A 25,276-nucleotide genomic window follows, 5' to 3' on the forward strand; every position below is an offset into this window, starting at 1 on the left:
CAAAGGATGTAGTCAATCTGATTTTGGTGTTGTCCATCTGGTGAAGTCCAGGTATAAAGCCGTCTCTTAGGTTGTTGGAAGAGAGTGTTTGTTATGCAGAGTGAGTTGTCTTGGCAAAATTCTATCAGCCTATGTCCTGCTTCATTTTGTTCTCCCAGGCCATGCTTACCTGTAATTCCAGGTGTCATTTGACTGCCCACCTTAGCATTCCAGTCTCCTGTGATGAAAATAACATCTCTTTTAGGCGTGTTGTCCAGTAGGTGCTGCAGATCCTCATAGAACTGCTCTACTTCAGCTTCTTCAGCATCTGTGGTTGGGGCATATATTTGGATCACTGTGACGTTAGATCACTTGCCCTGAATTTGAATTGAGATCATTCTATCATTTTTTGGATTGTATCCAAGCACTGCTTTAGCCACTTTACTATTAATTATGAAGGCTACTCCATTTCTTCTGTGGTCCTCTTGTCCACAGTAGTAGATCTGGTGGTCATTTGATGTGAAGTGGCCCATTCCAGTCCATTTCAGTTCACTGATGCCCAAAATGTCTATCTTTAATCTTGACATCTCACCAATAACCACATCCAATTTGCCCTGGCTCATAGATCTTACATTCCAGGTTCCAATGGTGTGTTGATCCTTAGAACATCGGATTCGCCGTTCACCACCAGCACCGTTGGCCACTAGCCGTCCTTTTGGCTTTGAGCTAGCTGCGTCATCACGTCTGAGGCTAGTTGAACTCATCCTCTGTTCCTCCCCAGTAGCATTTTGACCATCTTCCGACCTGGGGGTCTCATCTTCCGATGGTATACCGACATATCTCTGGTTGTACTGATCCATTGAGTTTTCATGGCAAGAATACTGGGGTGGGTTGCCATTACCTTCCCCAGGGATCGCATTTAGTCTGACCTCTCTGTCATAACCTTCCCGTCTTGGGTGGCCCTTCACGGTTTAGCTCATGGCATCATTGAGGTGCTCAAGCTCCAGCACCACGACAAGGTAACGATCCTTTGCTGAAGTTTCCTCATCTATTTCATTACAATTTGGTAAGAATTCCTGGAAGGCCTCTTGGGGCATAGGCATATAAAATTATGCATGGTGTGGATGGTGAGAAAACTTTCTTACGTGCTCATCATATTTGAACCCAGGATCATCCAGTGAAGCCAGTAGTCATCTCAAAATAAAAAAATGTTGTTTGTTGTGTTTTAAAATGTTGTGTTTTACTGTTATATTTAATGGATGTTACTTTTTTAAAGAAGAAACATGGTTTAAGGATTCTTTAAATAAATGTAAGTGGGTTAAACCGCTGAGCTGCTGAGCTTGCCGATCGAAGGTCTGCAGTTCGAATCCGCGTGACGGGGTGAGCTCCCGTTGCTAGTCCCAGCTCCTGCCAACCCAGCAGTTCGAAAACATGCAAATGTGAGTAGATTAATAGGCACCGCTTCAGGGGGCAGGTAACGGCGTTCCGTTTAGTCATGCTGGCCACATGACCATGGAAGTGTCTATGGACAAACGCCGGCTCTTCGGCTTTGAAACGGAGATGACAACGCCCCCTAGAGTCAGGCACGACTGGACTTAATGTCAAGGGAAACCTTTACCTTTACTTTAGGACAGATGAAAGGAAGTACTGCACTGTGAACTGGGGGGTTGGAGGGGGAGGAGGCAAATGGCCACACTTGTGTTGCGACATCATCATACCAACAACATGTTTATGTACTTTTGTCATATATCATGACACAATTATATTATTGGATCATTTGTGTGATGAAGTCACAACATACATTATCATTTTGACATAATTGTGATTTGTTGTTGATGCTTGTGTAGCCTGAAACAGTTTGCAGTCCTTGGCCTTCTAAAAAAATGTGAAGTGCTGCTCTTGGGCACCAAAAGATTGCTCACCGCTACCACTACTTTCACAAACCAGAGTGGATGGATTTACACAATGCTCTAACGGAAACCTATTATGACCTAGCATGCTATATGTTCCAGGCCAGAAGTTGGATGAAGTGACCAACATTTGCTTTTTTCTGATTTGCTAGATGTTGATTTTGGAGGAGCATTCAGTATCCCCAACAGCAAGAAGTTGTTTTTCTCATAATAATTTGACCTTCCTGCAAACAGTGGAGATACTCATGCTATGGTGCCAAATTTTCATCTTCCCCAGAATGAGACATTAAAATATGATTATGGTATCTGAAGGAAATGGCTCAATGGGATAATAACCCTAAGTGATAGCTTTAGAAGAAACACCCTGTAAAGTATAATAAGATCTGGACTGTCTTTTTGGGTTAGGTTGACCTCTACTTTGCACCACACATTATGATACCCAACGTTGTCTCAGAGGGTGATTTCACACTGGATTTGCATTAAATATATATTCCTCCTATTTTGAGATATATAAGGAAGAATGCAGTTTTAGAAGCGTAGTACAAACCATGACACTTTGTTCCTGAAATTAAAAGAAGTTACCATTAGGAGTTACGCATTTATATTAGAAAAACTTCTATTGGAATAAAGAACAGTTGGATTGTTGTATACTGCCCAGAGTCACCTTCAGTGAGATGGGTGGCCATATAAATTTGACAAACAAACAAAAGGGAACAAACAAAGAAAAGGAATGCTGACCACACTTCTCTATTGCCAAGATTCTTAAAAGTAATATTATTTAGGAAGCATTTGTGAGCCTACTGCCAGTCTTAGCATATTTTCTGCGTATTTTTATTTTTTCCTAAGTGTTCATCAAAATACAATTCTTATCTTTTCACTTATGCTTTTAGCTCTTTCACCATAAGAGGTATGGTATAAGACATTTGTAAAAAAAGAAATAAACTATTTTCTTTAATTTCAAAAATATGAGATTAAGGATAGATTTTTTTTCTCACCCATCAAAAGCAGCAATTTAGTATAACATTAAGAATAGATAAACTGTTGCTTGTTTCCACAGTTATCCTTTGAAAAATCAAGCTGTAGTTATTGCTTAATATTTCAGAACAGTAAGGACAGAGGACTTAATCTAGTTTGTCTAGCTTTGGGTTATCCTAGGGAAAGTTCTCATCATGAATCTTCTCTGAGCATTGTGTGAACTTGCCTGCTCATAGTTTATTGACACACTTTGGAGTTCTAACCTGAAGCAACCAGTCCTTATGCATGTTTACTCAAAAAATAAGTCACCGTGTGTTCAGCTGTGGTGACTGTCCCTTATGAATGAATTTCTTTGATCCCAGAGGTCTTCTGAGAAATCATGCTGTGTCACGTTATAAAGTCCAACTTACTTTATGATATGTACACATTTACTTAAAACAATGAGACTTATTTCTGAGCAGATAAGTAGGATTGCACTGGATAGAGCTATCTGATCTGGGCTGCAAACATAGGGACGACCATGAGATGGAAACAAAGAAGTACAAAGAACCTAAACTCTTTGTTGCCACATTGTGGTGATTCTGAATTTGGCTACCCAGATCTAGTTGTTGATCTCAGTAAGAAACAATGAACAGCCATCTACAGATGATGATTAATCTAGCCTGTTATTTTTCACTCTTGACTTTTTATTTGGATCACTGTATTATCTCAAGGAGCAGCTATATTCCAGCAGCTAAGTAAAAGGTATAGATTACAGGTTCCAGGTACACACCTCAGACAGCCAGAAGGACTCTGGTTACTTTGTGGGCTTTTTGTAGGTGATTCTGACATTGGCCTTTACCTTTACAAGTTGGCTAAATAATATTTCTAACATGGACTGTTTTCACATATTCCATAAATACATGAACATTTCAGATGTGTTTTCCAGAGTTTGTATTCGTACAGTTTTAAAGCATTTTTTCTGGGTTTGGGGTAAAAATGCCTTGGCAGCAGCTTACAGAAGTCTACCCTATCTACAACCTTGCAGTTTCAAAGACATGATACAGAAAAAAAAGGGGTAGGGAGGAAAGGGGGGGAGTAAACTTAGATAATCGGCTTCTAGCATTAAATTGTAGTTTTTCACGTGACAGCTAGATACAATTGCCCATGAGAAAGAGCCGATGGCACTGCCTTTTCAGCGGGCTGCTGGAATGGTTCTTGCTTTTCATTCCCAGATGCTTTTCTGTGGAAAATCTCACTCATCCCACAAGTGCCCAGATAATGGAATTACCAGGTGGGGAAACTGTCAAATCAGTATGTCTGGGGTCACACCCTATGCTAAGTGACAAGGTGGCCTCCTTGGTTTTAGTTTAGCACAATTCATGAACCCGCTCCTGAGCTTCATCTTATGCCTGAACCGGATCATAATGGCTTATTTTTAAATTTCTGGATTACAGTATCTGGATCCAGCCATTGGCACTCACTGGGTGACAGGAGCCAGAGAGACTAGCCAGGCTGAACGCTGCCTGCAAATCCTAAATTATTTGCTTCTTGAGCAGTCCCTGGATTATTGGAGGAAGAGACCAGGCAAAGTTCCCAAGAGTTTTTTCTGGAGGAGGTAAAGGGTACACACAGATGTATAATTATTACCAAAAAGGAACTGTCTATCATTTTGGATCCATGTGGCAATTAGCAATGAGACCTGGATGCCAAATCAACCAAACTCGATTGACCTGATGAATCAAGCAACCTCCGAAGTAGGCCCGCCCTCTTTCTCCTCCAGTCTTTCTCCTTAAGCAGAGCTGTGGCCAGACACCTGAAGGACGTTTTACACCTCTAGCTGAGAACCTTCATTGTTTCTCTGGCTTCTTCACCCTTGCCTTTCCACCTTTTAATTAATAGTATGGCTGCTGTAATTATCTCCTCCTGCTCTTTATTTCCCTGAAGAAAATCTAGCCCAACAGGAAGTGAATAACAGCACTAGAGGACAGTTTACACACGATGCTTTCATTGAGCCGTTTCCCCCTTGGCTTTCGTATTTTATCTTTCAAGAATGCCTTTAATATCTTGTACAGTATATTGTATGTACATGGCTGATTATATAAACATCTCTTTAATCGCCAAGATTAGTTTAGCTAGAGACTGACTTTCTTTTCATATTTCACCTTTTTATTTTGTACAATGTGCTTTTGTGTTTATTATTATCGTTGTCTATATGTTAATGTATTTTAGATGAAGCTGACTAAACCTGCATAGGATGTCAGTGTCACTGGCTGCTCTAACCGAGGCCTTGTTGAATAATAGCAGTCTTCCATGACTATCATTTTCTAACAGTAGGCTCTGTCATCAGAATTCAACTCCCTATTAAGTTTCCTTCTTTACATTGGCTTGATTTTTTTTTCCTTCCTGTTTTCATGAGGTTGATTTTTTTTTAGCCAGTTCTAAAAACTTGGTTAGGAGAACAATTCTCTCTTCAAAGCTCACTGAGTCTATCTGCAAAGCCCATTCAGTCTGTTACAAGCCCTAAAACAATTTATAACAATATATATCTTTCCTATACTTCATTGCAATATTAATATTTAAAACAGTACCTTAAACCAATTTTGGACACATTTCTCCCTCCATGAGCCACCGCGTGCATATGGTCAAGGTGGTCTGATCTTCAGTGGGTCCCCCAACTTTCAAGATGAAAAACCCCTTCAACTAATACACATGTAAAAGCTGATTTTAGGATCCACTTCAACTATTTATACACCATAACATGATCATGATCCCTTCCTGTTTGAAGAAGAAAGAACAGTCCATCTTCTCTTAGACTTTCTTTTCATTGGAATGGTGAACATAGATTTGTGTCAGGATTCAGGAAGGATATAGGGCCGTAAATTCCCCCCTTAAAATCTCAAGTTTTTTTTTATGTTGAAGGAATTGTTTAAAATACATTATAGTATTCAGGCATGCAGTTTTCAGTATGACTATATGCTTATTCTTCACAAATTATTAACATTAACAATTATCTCTGCCTGATTCATTCTTCTGAATATTAAAGATTAAACTAGTTTATATTTGAGCTACCTATACCAAAGGCAGAAATCTTTTGACCGTTAATGTAACATGGTGTTCATTTTGTACAGAAACCCCTTTGCTAAAAACTGAAGCGGGCATGCTTTTTTGCACAAATGTCTTTGTTTTGACAAAGGGTGTCCATCCTTTATTGATGAGAGATAAAATAAATGGATGCTCTTAATTCTTGAGTATACACATGAGTGCTTTAATAAAACCTCTTTTCCTCTCCTTCCCAAGGTTTCTCCTGAAAAAGTGCTGACTTTCTGCCCATAGCTTAAATTCTGAACCTGTTTCTAGGCGACTTCTCCTCCCTGTGTAAACCAGCAGTGACTTTGTCTTTGGTTCTGCTCTATTACGAAGCAGTTAACAACTGCTGCTGCTCTGGAGTGAAGAAGCATTTACTGCAAGCGATCACAAGATGGCAGCACAAAAGTAAAATCCTTTTCTTTTAAGAGTTGGAATAAAGAATGGCTCCGTTTGGGATTAATTACATTTCTTTACATGGGTGAATTTCATGCTTGTCCATTTCATGCTTCCCTTTCATGCTTGCACCCAGGGAGACCTTCTCTTCCTCTATTGATTAGTTATTTGCTAAATGTTTTAAACATTTGACTGCCATGGGAGGTTAAGGCAACCTTTGTTTAAAGAAAACAAGTATAAACATTGAGTTCTCGGCACAGGGACTTCCAGAAGAGACTTCGAGGCTGCAGTGCTGAACGTATTTTAGAAGTAAGTCCCACTGACTAGTCTATAGGTGTAGGATTACCCCATAGGCTCACTATTCCCAACCTTCTGTCATTAACTGGTAGAGAGAATTATCCCAAGTAGATAAGAAAGATGGCAATTCATTTCTTGCTCCTGAAGTTTGTGAACTAGAGATCCTATCATCGCTCACCATTGCTCATGCTGGCTGGTACTGCTGGGAGTTGTATTTCAGGCTCTCCACCCCTGTGACTGATATAGGTGGTTTATTCTATAATAGTCCTATTGGTAAGAAAAAGAACCACCCAAATAGAATAAGAAGGTACTTAGAGCAACAGTTACATGGACAACAGCTGTACTCTTGCTCCTTGTGCGGGAGCTTCATTCTTGGGCCAGGGAAACATTTGAGATCTGTTTCTTGAACAGGATTCTGCGAGAGATGCCATTGTGGTATGGTCATCAAAGTTTTTATTCTGATACCTTCTCCCAGTATCTGGTTAATATTACCAATGCCCCACTGAGGAAGGCGTTTACGTTCCTCCACTTACAGCCTATGCTTTCTGTATTTCTCAAAGGGAGATTTTTCAAACGCCTCATGGAACAGCACCTTCCTCCCTCTGGTGCTGGCCAAGTGGAGGACACCATTCAATAGGTCCTCTCTTGCCCTAGCTATGATGAGATTAGGGGGAAAACATTGAAGATAGATAAATGTTAGATGCAGAATGATGGAATTATCTTTTGGCAGATGTGATTCTGCTTATTAGCAGTCAAGTTGCTACTTTTGCTGTGCTCTCTTTGAAACTTGGAAATATATTTTTATGTTCTAAATTACAGCATTGGTTTCTTGTTATGCATGTTGCATTTCTTTTTATTATTATTTTAGCTTTCTTTTTATGTCATGCTGTGTTGTTACAATCTGCGGTCACAACAATAAACTTTGTACTTACTTAACAGCCACATGAAAAAACAAACCAAGATGTATGACCTTTAGTTACTTGAAACACATTCCCATCTGATTCCTTCCCTTGATATGGCAATGCTATATAATTATCTCCATATAATTCCCACACTTGAGTAAATAATTTACTTATTCTGACCAATCTGTCACATTGCAACCAACAATAATTAAATCTGTTTCCTTGCTTGGTTGTTCTAAAGTTAAAGGGTTTTATTTTAATATCATCATAAGTGGATATAATTATTATGAGCTGCGATATGACATATTAATATAGCAAATGGACAAATAGCTACTGATTCCAAGGGTATTTTTATGTATTTATTTTTAAATTTTCTTGGTCATATTTTTGAGGAAAGATGTATACAAACACAAGAATATTTTTTTAAAAAAATATTTTTTATAACACCATACATTCTGAAAGCATAACAGTAAATTTTACTAATGGTGATTACATTCCTCTTCAAGGTTTGTTTGTTTGTTTGTTTGTTTGCTTGTTTTCAATTTTCCAGTCTAGGTATAACCTTTGGATTTTTTGATGGTCTCCCACCCAAGTTCTAAAAAGATTCGATCCTGTATATCTTTTTACGGGTGTGTGTCCATTGTTGTTGTTTCAATCAGCTACAGTTAGTTTGTGAGCCAGTTTGGTGTAGTGGTTTAAGGCACCAGGCTAGAAGCCAGAAGTTTTTAAGTTCTAGCTCTGCCTTGGGCACCAAGCCAGCTGGGTGACCTTGGGCCAGTAGAGCTCTCTCAGCCATAGGAAGAGGGAGGCAAGGGCAAACCTTGCCAAGAAAACTGCAGGGGCTTGTCCAGGAAGTTGCCAGGAGTCAACACTGACTTGAAGGCACACAAAATACAAGGTTAGTTTAGAGATGCCACCTGCTGAAGTGAGGGGCACAAGGGAAAATTATTAAAGATAGGAGGAGTAATCATATTAATTGAATATATTAATTAAAATAATTCTTTTTTTTGTGTGTGTCTTGGGCTGATTTAGTTTTTGAGCTATTGCCCCTGGCCACATGCAGCATTTAATCCAAAAAAGCCTGCACATTCTATCTGAAAGAGATCTTTGCTAATTCTTCTCCCTTCACAGCTACCACTGTTCCAAAGAGATCAACAAGTATCCAAAGGACATTTCTGAGGAAGAATAGAGGAGTGCAAAGATCTCCTCCTCCCCCATTCCACTAACAAAAGTACTCTATTGAATCAGTACCCTTCTGTAGACAGAAGATCCTGGATCCAAGTTTAGTGGTCGCAATCGGAATGTGGCAGCCAGATTGCTAACTGGCTGACTGTCAAGAACATCATGCTAGCTGTTGAAATTTCTCTTGAGAAGTACCAGTTTGCTCCTGAATTCAGTTCACTATACTGGACTTAGCTTGTTAGCCTCCAGACAGCCTGAGATTAGGCAATGGTAGTCACTGGAGAGATGGCTTTTTCTGTAATAGCATTCCAGGTTATGGACCCTTTTGCCTAGATATATTCACCTATTTGTTTCTTTGCCATCTTTTAGATTCCAGACAAAGTCTGGAGTTTGTGTTATTTTGTATTTATATAGTTTTTAACAGAATTTTATTAGTTTGGGGGTATGGGAATCCCAAATAAGGTATACCTAGCAAATGGCTTGCTAGCCTCTGCTTAGATAGAAGCTATGCTTTATGGCAAATCATGAGATGCTACACCACTATGATAAGCATAGCAGATACACTGGGGGATACATTGATGGCAAATCAATATCACTGGAAAAGACAGTCTAGGAAAATGATTGAAAGAAGGTGGGGCCACGGTTGCAAAGAAACAGTACAAGTAATATCGGGCGTATCTTCTATTCCTTTAATCAGTATCAAAGCCTACTCAAGCAGCTTTACAAAAGCACCAGATTTGTTGCAAACAACTGTTCCCCCTTCTCAACAATAGGATGGGGAATAAAAAACAGCTACCCTGTGCAATAATATCCTAACTTGGTTAATGCTGTAGCAGAGAATAGATGCAATGGGTATCTCAGAGTCTTAGAAGGAAGATGGTGGTTTGTAAAAGGCTACAAGCAGAAAACATCACTTTCTTCCATCCCCATCTGTCTCCAACAACAGTGGGGAACACCAGCGGGCTCATCATCAGCTGTGCTACTGGGGCTGTTGGCGTCATCCATGACTGATGTGGTAATACAAGGGTATATGGTGATAATGGGCAGCACATCTGTCATGACTTCCTTGGCTCACTTCAGGTGTGGACAGAGTCCTTCCCAGTCTGGGCACAGGTTGGTAGTTCTGTGGAACTGGGAGTTTGTTGGCAGTTTGTGGTCTGTCTACCTGGTTGTTTTTTTTCCTGCTTCTGTTTTTGTATTTCTACCATTAGTGTTCTCATTCTGCCACCTCATTTGTGCTTCTGTGCTTTTCCATTGTACCTGTCCTAACAACCAGGAAACACACTGAGACAAGGAACTGGTCTCTAATATTTATTGCTAGTACTTAACAGGAATCCTAACAAACTGAAGAAGCGTGGGGAAAACCCAGCCATATAACCCCCAAGGGTTAAGGCGGTCCCGATCTGTGTCTCTTTGAATGGCTGAACAATTCATCAGTGCTACGCATGCGCTTGACAGTCTGGATGGGAGCCCCCTGCTCGCCATCCTTACTCATGACAGTACCTCTGTTCAGTGCCCATTCAGCTGACATATTCATACTCCTAGTGTTATGCAGGTATAAGATTGTTAACTGCTGTTAGCTCCTGTTATTTTTCATTTCATTTCATTTCATTTCGTTTCTCATATCGTTTAATCTTTTATTTTGTGACTGTAACATACTGTAAAAGGCAGAGTAAAAAAGTACTGAGAATCAGAAATTTGTGCTTTTCAAGACAAACTTAGCTTGAATGGGTATTGTTTTAACTACAGAAGTAGCTAGTTCCAAAATAAATGTGGTGAAAAGTTCTTTTAACAGCTCTCCCAGGTTGCTAAGGTTGTCTTCAGTCAGACATTTTAGCATGTAATCATGGTTCATTGACTGAAATTTCATGGATCATCCAGATAGCATCTTTGTCCTTGAGTTACTAGTCTTCAAATTTCCCTTTCATCCTTTTTTTTTCCTGAATTGGGATACCCTAACCCCTGAACACCTCAGGAGTTCTACACACCTGCCTGCATATTTTTAATGATTTTTTAAGTATTAGAATTCCGGAATTGCGGAATTCCAAATTAGTATTCTTGCAGTTTTGAAATTATCTCTGTACCTCTCCTTGGCCTCTTTGTTCGTCTTTCACATTCAGGATTTAAGGACCAGTTTTCCTTGTCAGCACAGTAGCATGTCGCTGACTTGTAGGCCCAAGTTTTAAAAAGTTTTGTTCTGCATGACGTGTGAAACATTCAAGCCAAATTCAATTCCCAGTGGTTGAAGTTGTGCAGGTTTTCAGCAGTGTTAGAGAAGGAGTTGGCCACCTTCTGAGATTCACTTTCTTGGTCTAGCCTAAATTCCAGAATTTCCCAGTGTTCTCCAATTTAATACTTAACTTGCATAACTGTTTGAGATGAGTCAAGGTCTGCTGGGTTACCAGCTATAAATTAGTGTTGTGTAGTGGTTAAGGTATTGGGACGTGGTGGCGCTGCAGGTTAAACCGCTGAGCTTCTGAGTTTGCTGATCCAAAGGTCGGCGGTTCGAATCCGCGTGACGGGTTGAGCTCCTGTTGCTAGTCCCAGCTCCTGCCAACCCAGCAGTTCGAAAACATGCAAATGTGAGTAGATTAATAGGTACCCCTTCGGTGGGCAGGTAATGGCGTTCCGTTTAGTCATGCCGGCCACATGACCACAGAAGTGCCTATGGACAAACGCCGGCTCTTCGGCTTTGAGACGGAGATGAGCACCGCCCCCTAGAGTTGGACACGACTGGACTTAATGTCAAGGGAAACCTTTACCTTTACCTAGTGGTTAAGGTGCCAGGCTAGAAACTGGGAAATGATGAATTCTAGTCCTGCCTTAGGCACAATGCCAGCTGGGTGACCTTGGGCCAGTGACTCTCAACCCTAGGAGGAAGGCAAGGGCAAACCACTTCTGAAATCTTGCCAAGAAAATTGCAGGGACATGTCCAGGCAGTGGCCAGGGGTCAACACTGGCTTGAAGGCACATTATTATTATTATTATTATTATTATTATTATTATTATTATTATTCCTATATGGAAGAAAAAGATACAGGGTAGAGTCTAATTGTCTATTTAAGCAGCACAAGGAAACAATATGGGTCCTCAGAATGAGCTCTGGTTTCCAAATCCTCAGGTTTCCAAAGCAGAACTGGTGAACTTGGAAGCTTTGGGGATAGGAGAGGATGAGACCATTCTATAGGAGCCAAAGTCATCTTGTCAAAGTACAACCAATGTGATGTCATAATCAACCATACCCTGATATTTTATACTTCTGGAATTCCAAAGCTTAAAAAATGATGCTAGATGCCAAAGTAGCTATGTGTAAAACAACTGCACACATGTTCATAATTATCCCTGTGTTGGGAATTACAACATCAGTGAACAGGGAATAAAGAAATGCCAAGTGGGGGTTTCCTTGAAATCTTTAGAACAGGAACAATTTGTATGAACTGCACATTGCAGTTTTGAAAGCAACAAAAATGGAAAATTGACAGCTTGATGCAAGAGAAGGCACAGCTCAGGAAAGCTGTTAAGGAAGAGATCATGTACTATATCCCATGATGTTATTCTGTATCATATTGTAGGAACCCTGTAATGGCAAAACAAGTGTTAGGCAACATTTTTTTTTAACTTATACTGAGAATCAAAGTTATGATGATCAGAATTTTGTAATGAAAATTAATCATTATTCTGTGTTTTTGCTTATTTGTAGTTCCCAAATTGCATTTATGCAAGAGACATAGCTATCATGTGGTCCCCCAGAATCTAGAACTTCCTTTGAATGTTCAATAACTACATTAAATTGCAAGATCTGGTTTACTAACTACCTGATGTGCAACAATCAAGCTCCTATGGCACTACTTTAAAGAAGAGATGGACAAATCATGATATGCTAATAATTCTCTAGCAGATTTGAAGTGGATATTCAAGAATCTCCAGCTTCCACTTGTTAAACAAGAGCAATAAAGTATAACTCTCTTCCTGTTCTAAATTATACAGCTGAAGTGTTGAATGTATGAGGTAACAGGATTATTTTTTTGTCTGTGAGCTCTACTCGTTTTGGTACTCAGTAAATTCCTGGCTTCTGGATTATTTCCTTCTGACTCTGGTTGATGGACCTTGAGATGCTAGTAAAAACGAAGTAGATTGTGCATGCCTGAAGTCTGCCTACCCTGGTATAAAGTAGCACAGAAAAATGTTTCTTTTGTTTTGCTTCTCCAAAAATGTCCAAAAACCTCACATTGGCCATTATGGATAGAAGACTTTCCCATGCTTGTATGTATGGTTTTTTACCCTAGAAAAGATTCCATCGCTGAGTCAACTGATTTGTTTCCTATCAACAAGCAAAATCCTACATGCGTTTACTCGGGTATGCCTTTTGGGTTCAGTATAGTTATGAAAGCGTTTGCTCTGCTCTCCTTTTGTACAAGATATTTGCTGTGATTTCTTGAGCAAATAAGCTGTGCACCAAAGATGTGAGCTAGCTATTAGAGCTACAGGAATTAAATAGTGGGTTGAGTACAAGGCTGAGCAGCACAGCATTTAATAAAAGTCTGTAATGAGTGTTGAGGACATTTATAAAAGTTGCTCAGTTACACTGCATACAGACATGGCCCAAGTGTTGCAGTTACTTCACAGTCTGCTTCCTTTGAAATATGTGAATCATTTTCCTTTTCTTCTGGCTTGGAGTGATTTTGGTTTGTCGATTATTAGAAGCTCACAAATGTTAGGCAAACACATAGCATACCCTTGTGTAAATTGTTATGTAGAGTACACCGGCCAGGCTACAAAGAACTGTGAAACTAGTTCTGCAAGGCCTTGCACACTTAGGACTTAACTGTGCTAGAACTGAGGATCAGAATTGCCACATATTAGCCGTCTTTGGAACTGAAGAAAGAAATAGGATTTAGATTCTAACCTCCTTCACCTCCACCTCCAGCTGCCCAAATCCTTCAGAGAGAGGTTCAGGCTAACAGAGAGGCTGCGGTGGGTGCTTAAGAACTCTAGTTAACTACAGTATCTGATCTTTTTCCTGAGAACTCCTTGAAGGAGGGGGTTATGAAGGTGGTTGCTGAAAGAGAATGGAAGAGAAATTAGCAACAATCACTTCCTTTAGAATCAGCATTTTTAATAGCCATTTGACTATTTATATTAAGACAATTAAGTCAGGTTATGCTGTTTACGTTATGGTTTGGGGCTGGGGGCAGATTGGAAGATTGGGGATTAAATAAAAGGGTGAGCAGCAATGCTTCTATTCAGAAAAGCATGATAATAGAAGAAAATAAGTAGAAATGGGGGACCAACACCAACAGGCACTGCTGTCCTCAAATCATGATCAACAGTACATCCAAATATGAAGAAGAGAGTACATGAGCTAAGCATGCCTTGTGATGCGTTTGCTGATCATCCATTTGGCAACTGAGAGAAATGGTAGCTGTAGTTGGTGCAAACGTACTAATACACGCACTGGGGATGACTATGGAGAAGGTGTCTACCCTCAATTGCCAGATGGGTGGCTGGAAGGCACATGAAGAGAAGAGGAAGAAATTAGCTTACAAAGCCCACAGCTATTTCATGCTTTTAACATGCAAAGGAGAGGCACTGTATACCAAGGTCAACAGAAGGGAATACAGGCAAAGTCTTTAGTATAGTTATTTGATATGCACTTAGATCTAAGAGCTGTCCCACTCACTCCCATAACACCCTGAGATAGGTTGGGCTGAGAGTGACTGTCAGCCTTGTGAGGTAGTCTGGACAAGAAGCATACCCAGGAGTACTAGCTCTGTCTTTATTGTAAGGTTACATTAACAGAATCTTGCAAATCTGAAAGTACATCTCTCCCCCTTGCCTTTACAGTCCAAGAAACTAGGGAGGGTCCCCTCTGAGATGTTTGCTAAACCCCCCCCCCCCATTACTTGCCTAGTTCAAGACTCTTTCTTCTGTCTCCTAAGGTCATTCCCACATTCCATTACAATGACTGGTCCCAAATCACCAAGGGAGCTCCCATGGTTACAGGTGGATAGAACCTGGATTTTTCTCTTCCTCGTGCAGCACCTTAACTTCTACATTGCTTTGGCTCTCTATTAAAGGCATAAATTCTGCAGTGATGTCAGTCCACCCACTGCACATGCCTTCTCACCTACACCGGAAGAGCCTTCTGCTCCTGAGAGTCCTTCTCCAGCTCAGTGTTCCCTGAGTGCTTTCAGAACTTGCTGGGACCACAGTTTCTAGAATTGCCAACCCTCTTGGCCAGTTCTCCAAGTCTTAACAAGGGCTCATGTTGGCTGGGAATTGTGGGAATTGTAGTCCCAACCCAGCTGTAGCCCATTAGATTTGGGAAAGTTTGGCTAGCTGACGGGAAGAAAAATAGCTGATATCTGCAGCCAAGCATTCCCAGCGAGCTGGATCCCCTGCAGCTGAAGCACAGCCAGCAGGAGCAAAACAGGAAGAGTGGTAGCTATCTGAAAACAAAATCTGGCCAGGCAAAAAGCCAGAGGCAGTGAGGAAAGGAAGGGCTGCTGCTTCGATCAAATGAGCCTGTCAGCTTCTTAGCACACAGGATAGGATGAAGCCCCCATGCAGAAGATGGATGGATGGATGGATGGATGAGAAATTACAACATGGTAGAACTAGGACAATAAGAGATCTAGCAGAATTAAATGTCTGGTTGAAGAAATATGTTTTCAAGTGAGAGGGAAAAGTTTACAAGGCTTGGGATCAGCCAAAATGGATCAGGGAAAGATTGCCAAAATTGCGGCATCTGTCTCAGATTGCTATTCAATGAGTCACTAGCTGGGTATATAAAGGAGAAAACTGCCAGATTCTAAGCTGTATAGAGCATTATATGTCAACCTTTATACCTTCATTTAATACGTGTAAAAAAGATGCTATTAGCCCAGCCTTTGATTATAGTTCTTCCTGATCTGGCCTGGCTGAGCATTGGAATCTGCTAAAGAGGAGCATAATCTCACATATGTGTGCAGGTTTCCCTTTGCAGACACTCATGTTCAGAGTGCAAATATCGGAGAAAACTAGAGAACTGTGTGATCAAGGGCAGGGCCAGAATGTTCAGCTCACTGCATACTATACAGTTGTACTGCATTAAATGTTTGTTTAAGATAAATGTAGGAGCAGTAGATAAGAGAGCCATGAGAATATATTTAAATTGGTTTTGAAAATTAGCACATACTAAACGAAACAGAAGTTTCTAGGATATTATATCCGTGTTTGGTGTAATTGGTATAATTACAGTGGGAATCTGTGTAGGGAATAATGCAATAGCACTACTGTGAAGAAAAATCTGGAAGATGTTATAGATTTTTTTTAAAATCACACACATGAACAAATCATTGATAAAGAATCAAGTTATTTTAATGTATGCAACTTAAACATTTTGCAATGAACAGAGATAGATAGTCCAGAAGTTCAGTTTTAATGGGAATTCAATGGATTGGACTGAATTTGAATTCTGCTTGATCCATCTGGCTCTTGATGCATAAAATGCCAGTAGTTTAAGGAAGGATGGCTGGAGTTCTGCCCACAACAAGCTTCTTTCCACTACTTGCTCCACCTCGCAGATTTGCCAGAGACTCCTGAGGCTTTCTTCATATTCATCCTGCTCAAAATATGCTCCTAAAGGCTGAAGGAATGCCATGGGGTAGAGAAAGAAGAAGGGCTGCAGTATAAAAGAAGAGTAATTAAATTCAACGATTTTCTTGCATAAGTGGAGGTGCTTCTCCATTTGCACTTTGGTTCTAGCAACATACATACACATATAAATTAATATTTGTGTTAGAAGCCACGTAATTACTCATCAAAGGCCTATGACTTGAGATGGAGAAAGAAAGCCTATAATTTCAAATACTGTAGATTATTTGCTGTCAGTTAGAATACACTGGCGCTCAATATTAGAAGAACATTGCTTCCCATCGCTGACCTCAAGACCACTTACACTAATGCAGTTTATGGAAAATGTCCAATAGACATTCTTTGTTGGCTAACCATTTTCAAACATTTAGAGGCCAAAGGTGAAGAAAAAATATATCTTGTGGTTTGTGAAGAGGTATGCAAACACAGAAAAGTAATTTTCAACAGCTCATTGGTTGTTTTTATTTGCAAGTCAATGTCAGAAATGAACATATTGGACCTATCAAAACCATTTTTAAATAAAAAAAACCCTCACAAACTTTACTGGGAAGCATGTATATTGATATATATCTCTAAGGACTGACTTTACTATCAGTCAGATATGGGCACTGTCCATGTATACCTAGGTTACTATTTGTGAAGGCCAGCATTTTTGCTGCAGTACCAGATTTTTTTTAAAAAATTGCCATGTCATTTAGTTCACCTACTTCTGCCCCTTAGAAAGAGGCCAAAATACCAAAGTGGAATGACCTCAAGCCCAAAAGTAGATGCAGAGACCTGTAATCAAGTGTGAGAGTGGCAGTAACTGTTCAATTAAACCCAAGGTGAATTGTAAGAAGGTAAGTGTGTTCAAGCAAGCAAGAGGGCACTTTGTGCCATAAAGGAGATGTTAGTACCATATTGTATGTTGAGCCACAAACTAGACAACCACATTTTGGCCTAGTGTGTGGTGAGGAACTAGCTAGTGTGGTTAGTTAATGGTCCAGATGTAATCTGAACCAGGAAAACGGAGGTATTAAGTAAATAATGGTTCAGTGAATCATTGATACACATTTGTGGAAGCGCAAGCCAGTTTTGTGGTTTGTAATGGCACTGTTCTCAGATGATCTGTTCTACCTCTTAATCCCATATAAATACTCAAGATTCATTTATAAACAAGGTGATTATAAAATTGAATATGCTGCTCCCTGGCTCTGAAATGCACCTCAGAGGACGTGCATTTGGTCTCCATTTTCTCTACCTTTAGAAGAGCAGTCAAGAGACATTTGTTTCGTCATGCTTTTAATGCTTAATGAATTATTGTTTCATTTACTGTTTTTATAGTTTTACTGTATTTTTATTATTGTATTTATATTTTTATATTTCATTTATTTTATTTCATCTTCTTTATAGTTGGCAAGCTTCAGTATTTAGGCTAGTAGAAAGATAGGGTATAAATCAAGTAGATAAATAATAGTTCATTCAGGAAAAAGACGTGTAAAGGCTGCAAGAATTTTTCAGTATTAAACAAAAGGCAACTGATTGATAATCTAACAAATGCAGTTTTGAGGTACCTGTATGGTTTTTATATGTTAAGTTATATGATTTTTTTAAAAAAAATCTGTTCAATTCTTGGAGATTGTCTGGACAAGTCCCTGCAGTTTTTCTTGGCAAGGTTTTTCAGAAGTGGTTTGCCATTGCCTCCTTTCTAGGCTGAGAGAAAGTGACTGGCCCAAGGTCACCCAGCTGGCTTTGTGCCTAAGGCAAAACTAGAACTGTCTCCTGGTTTCTAGCCTGATGTCTTAACCACTAAACTAAACTGGTTATTTTATATGAAAGTAGTGGTAACTAAATAGCACTTACCTGACTTAGGCTGTACTCAAAAAAACAAGCATGGTCAGAACTGGTTAGTCCTTGGATGAGAGACCATGAGGAAATCCCAAGGGTTTGTTTATATTGGAATGTAAAAAAAACTCCCAGGAAGATTGAAATTGAAATAATTTTCTAAGAAGAAACTTTATGGGACTCCCCCCTCCCATTTTAATTTTATTTATACTTGGTTGAATATGTCACCCCCAGCCTTCCCCATCCATTCAAGTGTATCCTGGGCCTTTCAGTGTGAAATGGTTTTAGAGCTATGGCTGAAACTGCCGGGCCAAGTCGAAAGCATCTGAGAAAGCATTTCCTGTCGCTGCCCCTCTCTCGCTCTGAAAAACGCGTGCAAGTTCTGCCTAGCCTGCAAGTGTTAATGCTACCGCAGCTCTGCAGAAAGCCTGCCTTGTATAATCTTCGGGATTCTGAAGGCAACCAGTTAGGAAGCTGGACAAAGAAGAGGATTCCATCACGAGCTGGGTGCCATAAAATTAAACCATGGCCTCCTAAGATGCTCATCTCTGTCACCGGATAAACTGATGAAGGCGAAAAGGACGGTCCAAAGCAGCCAGCGCCCCGGATCCTCGAGCGACTCTCCCTACAAAGTGAAAGAAGAAGGCGTGCGTAAAGCAAAGCCCGCCCGCACCTCTTTCCCGCTCCCGCTCGCTTCCCGAACAGCGCGCGTCCCCAAAGGCCTCGGTTTGACGCGCCCGCCCGCTCTCCCTCTTTCTCCTCCGCGGCGCCCCTCCCTCGCCCGCGTTCAGGCTTGGGAGGGAGGGAGCGACGGAAGAGGCGGCCATCTTGGGCTCCCTCGCCGGGGCTGTGCGTGTGCGAGCGGGGGGGAGGGAGGCAGCGAAGGCTGGGGCAGGGAGTGACTCGCTCCTTTGCGGAAGTGGTGCCTTTACTCCCCCAGAGTGGAAGAAGGAGAGGGAGGCCCGCGGTGTCGTCCGCACCTTTCCCCAGCGCCGTCTCAACCCGTGGAGGATGGCAGGGCGGCTCCCGGCCTGCGTGGTGGACTGTGGCACCGGGTGAGCCGAGAGGGATGAATGGGCGAAGGGGCGCGCGGCGGCGGCGGCGGCGGCTGACAGTTGGCTTCCAGCGCTGAAGAGGGCGGGGAAGGGAAGCGGCCGGGCTGCCGCTGCCTTTCATTGGGGCGCGTGGACGGGGGCTCGCCCCTGGAGTGAGACGGGATTCTTCTTTCATTTCTTCTCCAGCGCGGGCATGGCAGGGCTTCCTGCCCCTCGGCGCCCACCTACACCCCTTTCCCTTTATCGATGCAACTTGGGGGGGCCGGTGGGGGTGCGTGTGAAGTGTATTCCCACACCCCGGGCGGCTGGTTTCTTGACGGCAACCGCTCACCCAGTCGTTCTTTCTCTGCCTTTCGGCATCCTCCGTCCAAAATGAGGCTTTGTGGGAGGAACGGCGAGTCACGCCCTAAACTGCCCCGGTTCAAACCCTCACCTACCCGTTTTGAATATTCCTGGGAGGCTTCGGCCTCTGCAGAAGGAGGGCTTCATTGTATTTTCCTGGTAAAGTCGTTGAGATTGCCGTTGCCAGCGGTCTTACTCATTGTGTGCTTGTAGGGATGACAGAGCGCCTTCCACGGCTGAGAAGGAGACCCTTGGCCCATTGAGACTCGGATTTCCTCTCTGCTTTGCCGATAACTAGTTTTTTTTCCCCCCGGGGAGGGTTGCAGGAGAGACAATTGGATTTTTGTTATTCCATTGGTCCAGAAATTTCCCTGCATTGCTCTATCAGGGAGAAATGTTTGAAAAGGACATCTGCAACCTTAATTTCATTTATGAAATGCCAATCTCAGGGGTCGAAATCAGCATCAGCCTTGCTCAGGTCAAACTGGCCTGTATATCATTTTCAAGTAAGTTCAGTTTTACTGGCAAGAGAGATACTTTAGATTGGTGGCTTCCTTTTGCAGTGCCATGATTTGTCCATATGTGCCATTTATTCAGCATTACTTCTCTCTGTGTGGGTGAAAAAAAAAAACCCTCTGCCCTCTCTTAATGAGCAAGCGCAGAGGAACTTCCTTAGTTTTGTCAAAGGCGCTTCCTCCTTTCAGGCTTTTATACCTTATAAGGCAGTTTTCAGTGTCAAACCTTTTTAGAAACCACTTTTCTTATTCTCTAATTGCTCATTGATGTGAAGAAAAGGCATTCAACGTTTTTATTTTCCAACACATTTGTTGTAGAAAAGAGCTTTAATGACATTCTTTCTGTGAACAGCAGGCATAGAGCACAGTACTGGAGGTATATCTAGGAAGCAAAGGCTTCCTGGTAGGTACTTTGTATCTTTCATTACAGTTTCTTAAGAACTGGTTTGAGGCGACTTCATTTTGTGCCTTCACTTTGCTTCATGCTAATAAAGATGAGTTTGACAGAAAATTCTGTGTGCGGTTAGTCTTTGAAGCAATAGCTTAATATAATTGCAGATAAAATGCTTCTAACTAATCAGTTGCCAGCTTTGGTTTTCTGTTTAAAAATGGTTAATTACATTTTAAAAATATTTTGAGAAGGTTGTCATCAAACAACATTCTTTGGAAATTGTGACCTTTCCATTTGAAAAACAAACCAAAACCTAAACATATGTACATAAGAAATATGATTGGGGCAGTACACTTAAATGGAGCACAGAATATACAGTTGGTTATAAAACTGTAGTAGATGACAACTTGTACTCATTGCTTTTCTGCTGCCCACAATGACTTAGAAGATATGTGTCTGTTGAACTTGCAATGTTCAATGTAATACAGTATTTAAAGAAGCATATCATGTCCTTTTTTTATATGAAGCTTATTTTGCATATCTGTGAGAGGCTATTGTACCAATAGGGATCTCTGGGGACATGTTTCATTTGTAAAGTTAAACTTGTGCATGAGTGAAAATGATAGAAATAACCACCAGAGAGAAAGGGATTTAATTTTAGATTCTGCAAAGGGGATTATCAGTGAATGCACAGTCATTGGTTTGCAAAGCACAGCATCTTTTAATTAGTAGCTATGATTACACAATTACTAAATTGCAATGTGTCAGTGGCCCTGAAAAATCTGGACTCTTAGATGATAAGCTGTAAAACAATAGCTCTGAACATTAAAGAATTAGAATTCCAATTGTGCTTTAGGGATTTATGTGTTTTAGTAATCTTTTTTTAGAACCACCATATAGTGACACTTTTTACTTTTCTTTTTGTTTGAGGAGGTGACTATATATCCCAATGCTGTATGTGCACATGTAAATTTGTGCAAGTTTCCACTGTATTCTGCTAGTCTTACTTACCTATTGGTAACTACTCAGATTCTACCTGCAAAATATAAAGGCAACAGATTAGAATATTAAAGGGAAAGGCCTGTTTTGCTAATGTAATGTGCAATATTAAAATGTTCTAAAACTGCTTTAGAAAATTTGCCATATACATTTATGCCTTTGTAACTTTGGATATAGCTATAAAGATTTGAATAATTACTAGTTCCACTGCTGCTTAAAACGTTTCATTATAACAGTATTGTACACTTCTTGCAAATGTGTTATTATATTAATGATTGTTGTAGTCCACAGTTAAAAGTGCAAAGGAAAAATACTGGCTTCCAGTAAAGCAGGGGGCATATATCATGGGTTTGCAGCATTTGCTTTATAACAAAGAGATGTATTGGAGAACAGCAAAACTAGAATATCAATTGCTAGTGCATCAGGAATATATTGAGTCTTCCTAGATTGAGGGCATGTATAGCTTCTTCTAGAATAGAAGTCTTACATGACACAGTGTCCATTGAAGTAAAAAAGTTATAATGCGATTGGCTTGACTATGATGTTGAAGAATGTATTAGTATAGCTTAATTCAGACATTACATTAAATCAGGTTTACTATATGAGTTTAAGTATGGGCTAGATAACTATTAGTATGGCCTGTTTTAATTTGGAGTCTTGCATTGAGCAGGGATCCGACTTGCTGACATAAGTGATTCTGTGATTGCAAGATTGTTTGTTTTTGTTGAATGTTTGTGAATTATTTGAATATGTACATAAAATGTGCTTATTAAATTACTTTTATTTAGAGAAAGTTAACATCCCTGAATCTACCACATTATATAAATACTTAACCTTTTGCATCAGGGTATCTTCTTTTGCAAACATGTTTAAATTAATGTTTATGCTGGGTTGTTGTTGCTGATTAATATTTTGAATTACTTTAGAAATGAAACATCCTATCTGATGCATTATTAAATATAGTTAAGATTGTAGCTGCATTAAGTGATTGAGAAAACATGTTGCATATGCATTTACTTATCAATACATTTTATAAAATTTGTGTATTTGAGTGCTTATGCATAATTTCTACTAATTTTAGTGCTTGTCAAATATATATGACCAAGCACAGAATTGTGGTTTTGTTATACATGATAAAAATCTATTTTAGCTGCAGAAAAATGGAATTTGCATAACCATAGTTCAAAAGTCTTATAAGTTTGTATCGTTAGGCCAAGGTGAGCAAGTTCTGTTAGCTCTAGAGCTACCAGACATTGCATTGCATGCTAAAGGCCACACTCCAGAAGTAGATGGGCAGGACCCCAATATGGTAAAAGGGGGTTTCAGTGAGTAAAATAGTCATTAAGCTTATTTAAGACTTATTAAACGTCACATATTTTGCCTCTTGAATTCTCTACTATGGGAAAAAAATGTCTCAATTTCTTTGGCTGAATCTATTCTGAGGATCATAAAATGGTGCTGGTAGGCTAAACTCATCACTAAGGGCACACTTTTTGCACTCCTGCTTTAGGCCTCAGAACTATTTCAAGAGGCCATATAAATATTCCATACATGAAGCTACACATGTATTCCCAGTAGATGATATGGAGTGGCTAAGATAAGATTGAAAGAGAAGTTAATTGAGTGAAATTGTCTGGGCTTGCTAATAAAACTCAGTTCTTCCCAGCAGTCTCTAGATATTAACAAAATCTGCTCTGGTTTAGGGATCTGGACTTTGTGGGGATGATTTTAGGGATACTATACACAGAAAAACGAGAAGACAGAAGACATGGAAATTCATGGTGTGTCTGGAAATCCACTCATATAAAAATTTATTGTGCTGATTCCTGGACAGAAATAGTTTTCCAGTGTTGCTACTAAGCATGGTGAACTGTTATGCTTGAACAAATTATAACTTAACAGTTACTGCAAAAATGCTTTATTTTAGTAAGAAACTCAGAACTTCAGCACAAACTACATAAGTCTCCTGCCTAATTGTCCTTTTTGAACATTATTCATTGTATAATGGAAATATTTTAAAAATCCTTCTATTTATATCTTTATGGTAAAGAGTTTCCCAAGAAATATCTGCATATGCAGGATAACTTTTTGTTAAATGGATTTTGACTTGGACTTTTGTACCTGTAGTAAAACTTCTGTCTGTACTGAATAGCATTCTCCTCTGTAATAACAGCTGACCCACTGCTGAATTCTTCATTTCTAAATGTTTGTTATCAGTGAATAACTATTCAACTCTATGCCATATTTTTGTTAATCCTCATGATAGTTAGCCTGATAAAAACATTAGGACACTTGTGTGGTATGCTAGATTTGATAATTTGTAAATTGTCTTAAGCACTGTATGAGATAAGAATAGTCTGAACATTTTATAAATAAAGTAAGATATCATCCTCTTATTTTTATGTCAGTTTGTTCAGGTTTTATTTTCTATCACTGCAGAATAGTCTATATTGTTAAATATAACATTTTCACATGATTTAAATTACTTTAAAGCAGATGAGTAATCTCTGGTCTTCCAGAAGTTAATGACCTTGAAAGCCAGATAGCCCCAGTTGGCTGGGAGGCCTAGTTCAGTAACATCTGGAGGTCTACAGGATGAACAACTATAGCATATCAGAATAATTCTCCAGCTTTTTAAAAAAAAAACCTGCAATGAAAGATATTATTTCAACTTGTGTAGTATTTCAACATATTACAGTATGCTTACTGTATCTTGTAAAAGCAGTAGTCCTGAATCTCATTAGAGAAGGAAAAGGAGAAGAAAAACCCAATCATTATAGCAATGGTTAGAGGGATTCCATATCTATATCCCATGTTCCTTTTTGCCCATGGATAATAGCAGCTATATTGTGTACTATTGAACCCACAAGATGTACAATTCCTTGGTAGGATTATATTGTTACTTATTTTCAGAATTCTTAATTTAATCTTTCTAAGTGTGAATAGTATTGAATAAGTCTTCAGCAGTTTTGATTAGGAACTTTAAACTAGTATTTACAATGTATGTAAATCCTCCTTTTGCTTTTTAAATAACTTGTGAAACAAAAAAACCAAGTCTTTGAAATTTCCCCTGTGGGAAATTATTGAAATGTGTGGACACTCCGTATCTCACTGTGGAAAATAAAGTCACATGTTGAAAGTAGGAAATACACCTCACTTTGAGCCAGTCACTCCTCATCCCAACCTACCTCACAGGGTGGTTGTGGGGAAAAATAGAGGAGAGTTTGCTTATATGCTACCTTGAGTGTTTGGAGGAAGCTGGGATATAAATCTAAGTTATTTCCTCTCTTTTATGCAATACACTGAAATCTTTATTTAGCAGGCTCCCCATTTAGTAGTGGATGTAGTGGATTATATTTATGTAGAGGGATTCCCCTGAAAATATCAGCCAAATCTATTGCTTCAAAGTTGTCTGAGTTGAATGAGGCAGCTAAATGTTTGTTAACTTTATGTTAATTTTACATAATTTGTGATTATATCATTTGTGTAAAGATGTCATACAGATAATGTAATTTGTGGCAATTTGTGTTGTTTTATACCAATGACACAAATCACAAATGAAATATTTTTATAATATCATTATAGAAATGACAAATCACTGCAAAAGGTGTAATTTGCTATTTAAGAGACATTTGGATTAACAGTTACCCCTTCTCTCCAATTAGTTAAATCAATTTTGGATTTAGAGCAAAAGATAAAAGTAATGCAGAACCAGCTTGATCTACTGGAAGTAGATAAAATTTATAAAAAAAAGTCTGTTAAACTAAGGTTCCAGTTTGCACAGAAATAGGAAAGATAGTTCTACTGT

The 25,276-nt window shown here is 39.7% G+C and overlaps 1 protein-coding gene across 1 annotated transcript in view; it reads left to right on the forward strand.

Moving 5' to 3' along the window:
- Positions 1-18,984: 18,984 nt before the first annotated feature.
- ACTR3 (actin related protein 3) overlaps positions 18,985-25,276 on the forward strand; it is a 41,052-nt gene continuing 34,760 nt past the window's right edge. The window contains exon 1 of the mRNA XM_063288713.1: positions 18,985-19,221. Within this exon, the coding sequence (XP_063144783.1) occupies positions 19,178-19,221 (44 nt within the window). The 5' untranslated portion in view covers positions 18,985-19,177. The remainder of the gene's footprint in view (positions 19,222-25,276) is intronic.

This window comes from Candoia aspera, chromosome 1 (genome assembly GCF_035149785.1).
Source record: "Candoia aspera isolate rCanAsp1 chromosome 1, rCanAsp1.hap2, whole genome shotgun sequence".
Taxonomy (NCBI): domain Eukaryota; kingdom Metazoa; phylum Chordata; class Lepidosauria; order Squamata; family Boidae; genus Candoia; species Candoia aspera.